The sequence below is a fragment of the Apaloderma vittatum genome, unplaced genomic scaffold, assembly GCF_000703405.1.
Source record: "Apaloderma vittatum isolate BGI_N311 unplaced genomic scaffold, ASM70340v1 scaffold34797, whole genome shotgun sequence".
NCBI classification, from domain to species: Eukaryota; Metazoa; Chordata; class Aves; order Trogoniformes; family Trogonidae; genus Apaloderma; species Apaloderma vittatum.
The window spans coordinates 1-5147 of NW_009727304.1; the positions used below are offsets into that span (position 1 = coordinate 1).

The 5147-nt window shown below is 55.0% G+C and overlaps 1 protein-coding gene across 1 annotated transcript in view; it reads left to right on the forward strand.

Moving 5' to 3' along the window:
• Positions 1-287: 287 nt before the first annotated feature.
• LOC104277091 (alpha-tectorin-like) overlaps positions 288-5147 on the forward strand; it is a gene marked incomplete at its 5' end in the record, with an annotated part of 5117 nt that continues 257 nt past the window's right edge. Inside the window, 6 exons of the mRNA XM_009873634.1 lie at positions 288-490; positions 1148-1311; positions 1444-1692; positions 1911-2073; positions 2376-2463; positions 2581-2744. Of these exons, the coding sequence (XP_009871936.1) occupies positions 288-490; positions 1148-1311; positions 1444-1692; positions 1911-2073; positions 2376-2463; positions 2581-2744 (1031 nt within the window). The remainder of the gene's footprint in view (positions 491-1147; positions 1312-1443; positions 1693-1910; positions 2074-2375; positions 2464-2580; positions 2745-5147) is intronic.

Here is a 5147-nt window from a genome sequence, read left to right on the forward strand (position 1 = left end):
CTGCTCCTGACCGCAGGGTTGGTGCCCAGCAGCGTGGGCGCGCGTTAGGTCTTGTACTGCTGGGTTCTTGGAAAGGGAGGTGCCGAGGGCTGAGACCTCTACTGAGACAGGGTTTAGCAGGGAGCAGGATTTCTAGAGCTGTGTTACGGGTATCTCACCCTTGGCAGGTCTGACAAGCAGGGCCCGTCTCAGGAGGTAATCCTGGCCTGTTTCTGGTGCTGGGGAGGAGGGCCAGGCAGGCTGCTGGTGCCATTTGTGGTGAGCTGAAGCTGTCTTTTCTCCTCCAGCCACCCATGACATCATTGACGCGGAGGGGACCTGCAAAGCTGCCCAAATGGAGGTGTCTATTTCAAAGTGCAAGCTGTTCCAGCTGGGCTTTGAGCGCGAGGGGGTGCGAGTCAACGACCGCCACTGCCCTGGCATTGAAGGGGAGGACTTCATCTCATTCCAGATCAACAACACCAAAGGCAACTGTGGCAACGTAGTGCAGGTGAGCTGGGGCACAGGACACGTGGGGCAGGGAGTGGAGGCCAGGCTGTTTGTCTTTGTTGTCTTCTCATGATGCAAACTTGAGGGCAGAGGAGGTGAGGGAGGTCTCTTGTTGGAGCAGAAGGGCACCTGAGAAGCCTACTGGTGCCTGGGATGCACACATAGCTCTGACAAGGGCAGCTTGTGCTTGGGCAACAGGTTGCAGATGGACTTTGTAGTGTGTGGGATCACTGTCAGTGTCCTGCTCCAGAGAATGCAGGAGGAGACAGAGGAGTAGTGGGGAGGCTGGAGGGGAGAGCAGTCTGTGAACTCTGAGCTGACTCTATGTGAGAAACTTGCTGGCACAAAGGGCATTAAGGCAGTGGGACTTCATGCCAGCTGGGCAGTCCTTCTCCATGGTGGCCTGGCAACACTGGGGTTGAGGTGGGGTGTGTATCAGTGTAAGCGATGCCTGGGAGGTGTTTCACTGGGTTAGGGAAAACAGAAGCAGGTCTTGTAGAATAAGGATGCTGCCCAGCAGTTCCTAGGCCTGCTGCGTTATACCCTTTCTGGGCAGAGCTGTGGGGATCTTGGTGCCGTGTGGCTTGTTTAGGGGCCGAGGTGTTTGGTAGGAGTGAAGCCAGCCAGTCTCGAGTGATGCCCTTTGTTCCTTCCACAGTCAAACAGCACGCACATAGTGTACAAGAACACGGTGTGGATTGAGAGTGCGAACAACACAGGCAACATCATCACCCGGGACCGGACCATCAATGTGGAGTTTTCCTGCGCCTACGAGCTGGACATCAAGATCTCCCTGGATTCGGTGGTGCGGCCGATGCTCAGGTAGGAGCTGGGAAGCCTCTCCTGTTGCAGAGGCCAGAGGGCAAGGTGGCAACAGTCTGAAGCAAAGCACTGAGTTGGGGATTTGGAGCCTTTCCTCCGTCCGAGCTAGTGGGGTTTTTTTGTCATTTTTAGTGTGATTAACCTGACGGTGCCGACGCAGGAGGGGAGCTTCACGACCAAGATGGCCCTGTACAAGAACTCATCGTACAAGCACCCCTACCGGCAGGGCGAGGTGGTGCTCACCACCCGGGACGTGCTCTATGTGGGGGTCTTTGTCGTCGGGGCCGATTCCAACCACTTGATCCTGATGCTGAACAAGTGCTACGCGACCCCTTCGCGGGACAGCAATGACAAGCTGCGCTACTTCATCATCGAGGGAGGGTGAGTGACCACGAGCCAGGCAGCCCAGCACACCCTGCTCCTTTTTGTTTTGTCTGTTGGGGAGAGTACTTGAAGGGGTGGTGGTATCAGCTGGGGGTCTGGGAGGTGTTGGAGGCTGAGCTGCTGTGGGGCCTGGGCTCAGGGCCAAGTGCAGCGGAATCCCTTGAGAGGGCTCTTGGTTGTGGGACAGCCAGGGTGAGTGTTGGTGCTTCGTGCAGGTGCCAAAACATGAAGGACAACACCATTGGCATAGAGGAGAACGGGGTGTCATTGACGTGTCGCTTCCACGTCACCGTGTTCAAGTTCATCGGGGATTATGATGAAGTTCACCTTCACTGCGCTGTCTCGCTCTGTGATTCGGAGAAATACTCCTGCAAAATAGTAAGTGGGGCAATGCAAGGGATGGGTTGCGTGCTTCACAGCGTCCTGGTGAAGCTTGGTGAGCCCAGCTGACCTGTTGTCAAGAGAGGCAGCCAGAGACATAGCGCCGGGAGTGAGGCCAGGAGGGGTGCGTGTCCCTCTAGGCACCAGGAGGAGAGCCCTGCTGTGGGCAGGTCACCTTGGGGCCCGTGCTCTCTGAACTTGCTCACAGAGTCCCTTTGGGAGTCCGACTGGTTGGGGAGGTGCAGAGGGGACCTGGGCAGGGGCTAAAAGTAATGGAGATGGTGCTTATCCCTGTGTAGAACTGCCCTCAGCACACAAGGATGGCCAGTGCGTTCGCTGAGGAACCCAAGGAGCAGATTCTCTCGGTGGGACCTATTAGAAGGAAGCGTAAGTGTGTGTGACCCCAAGGCTGCAGGGGTTTGTCTGCCATCTGGGTCAAGCCCAGCGGCATGCCAGGATCTTGGGAGCGTTGCTCACGTGTCTTCCTTTGCTCTTTGTACCCAGGATCAGACTGGTGTGAGGACAACGGAGGCTGCGAGCAGATTTGCACGAGCCGGGCGGACGGACCGCTGTGCAGCTGTGTGACGGGGACGCTGCAAGGGGATGGCAAGAGCTGCAGGGGCAAGTACCAGGGAGGGGTGCAGGAGGAGTTGAGGCAAGTGTGGCGGGTAGGGCTGGGCAGTGTGGGGAAGGTGGCAGAAATACGTTGTGCATTGCAGACAGGAGGGAGTGCAGGACCGATGCAGTTTGTGGAGTGCCCCGGGTGTCAGGAGGGAGGGACGTGCCTGTTGTGTGTGTGCTGGGGCCTCAGCTCACGTGGGTCTTCTTGTTGTGTTGGCAGCCTCCAGCTCTGCGAGGGAGCACCGTGCCCAAGCGACTGTTCTGGTGGCGGCCCAGCTGTGGCTGTGCACAGCTCTGCGGGACCTGACCTTGTAGGTGTGGCTCCATCGCCCAGCCAAGTACTGTTCGCACGTCAGCCTGAGTCTTTGTAGGGTAGGAGACAGCACCCCCACAGTGGCCAAGCTGCCGCTGACCCCCGCTGCTGCATGGAGGCAAGAGAGGGGCTTGACCTGGAGAGAGACTAGATCTGGACTTGGACATGAAGGTGGCGCATGGCAGGCACAGCACCAGCGACAGCGAGGCAGAGCCATGTTTGCTGCCATCGATGTGGGACTTGGGGTTTTTTTATTTGCAGGTTTCTGGCATTGCTGTGGGATTTGGGGTTTTATTTGCACGTTTCTGATATTGATGTTTTGTTGGGTGTTGGGTTTGGGTTTTTTTTGCAGCTTTCCATCATTGACGTGGGACTTGAGGGTGGGGTTTTTTGCACCTTTGCCCCAGGGTTTCCCTTGTAGCATGCACTGTAGGTGTCCCACGCCCCTCTTGGAGGCATGGGTCGGGCCAAAGCGTGTGCCATCCCCTTGCATGGATCGCCCCAGGTCTCCATGGTCCTCAGAAGCTGCCACTGGTGTCTTGTGAGCACACGGACTCCATAGGTGTTGCAGGACAGGCTTTGGGCTGGAGTGGAGCATTGTGTTGTTGTAGCTGGATGTCCTAACACCTTCGGAAAGTGTTGCCCTCTGGAGCAGAGGTGTCACTGAGGTGTGTGGCTGAGGGCTGGGCTCGTCTCTGGGGTCTGGGAATCCTATTAGTGTTCTGTGGTGCTGACAAGCTGGTCCAGCTGTTTAGAAAGAGGGGTTTTCTGGTGGGCACAAGCGAGGCCAGTGAAGTGAGGGATGGAATTCCCTGCCATGTTTGCCTGGTATGTCATGGCAGAGTTTTTTGAGTGTGGGAGCAGGGTCTGGGGTCTGGAGCAGTGTCAGGAGTGGCCTTGGGGTCCTGGCGGATGTGGGGGTGCTGTCTGTTGGTGTCTCGTCTTGTGTTTGTACTTTGTGAAATGGCTGTGTGGGAATAAAAGGTGTTGTAATCCTTCTTAACTGGATTCCCTGCCATGTTTGCCTGGTATGTCATGGCAGAGTTTTTTGAGTGTGGGAGCAGGGTCTGGGGTCTGGAGCAGTGTCAGGAGTGGCCTTGGGGTCCTGGCGGATGTGGGGGTGCTGTCTGTTGGTGTCTCGTCTTGTGTTTGTACTTTGTGAAATGGCTGTGTGGGAATAAAAGGTGTTGTAATCCTTCTTAACTGGTTGTGGTGGTTCAAGCCAACTGGGACAAAGAACCACATGATCTCCAGCTCGCTCTTCCCCCCATCCCTGCTAGTTCACACATGCTACACTCGCATAGAATCCTGTTGGTTACAAATGACCTTTAAGACCACCAAGACCAGCTGTTATCTCATTCTGCCAGAATACACAGATAAACAGACACTCATGTCCCTGAGCACCATCTCCAGACAGCATTGAAACACACACAAGGATAGCAATTCAACCATTTAGCTGGACTGAAGGCATCTTACCTTCCCTGAGCAGCCTGTTCCAGTCTTTGACAACCCTTTCAGTGAAAAAGCTTTTCCTGATGTCAAATCTAAGCCTCCCCCAGCATAACTTGAAGCCAGCTTCTCTTCTCTCGCTTCATCTCGTCCTGTTAGCTGCAACCAACTACACTAAAAAATCCTTTGAGGCAACTATAGGGGGGGTTGTGCCCCACTTGTCATCCCCAGCTGGTGGACATGTAGGGTAGAGAGATCCACCATGTCCCCGGCACTGGATAAAGTTACAAATGCTCATTAAGGCTCAACCTGGATTTAAGGAGTTTCATTCTCGATTTCCGACACTCTGCAGGTGGATGGTTTTGACGTGCAATGACATCATAGCAATAGCTAGTGATGTGAGGGGGCATCCCTCCATCGCCAAGGGAGGAGTATGGGGGGGTTCACCCCCATAACCCCCCCCAAAAGCCATTCTCCCACCATCGGTGATATGAGGCACAAACCTCTCCCCCATTTTTCCTCCAGGCAGGAACAGCGATGCTCTTTTGATCTGAATTTTTTTCTCCTGCTTCCAGGTTTGACTTTGGACATTGAAAGAGAAGAATTTGTAAAATTTTGATTTTTCAGGAGGTAGATGAAAATTAGCCCTAAGGAGACCCCATGGAGCTCTACAGTGCTCCCAGCAGGA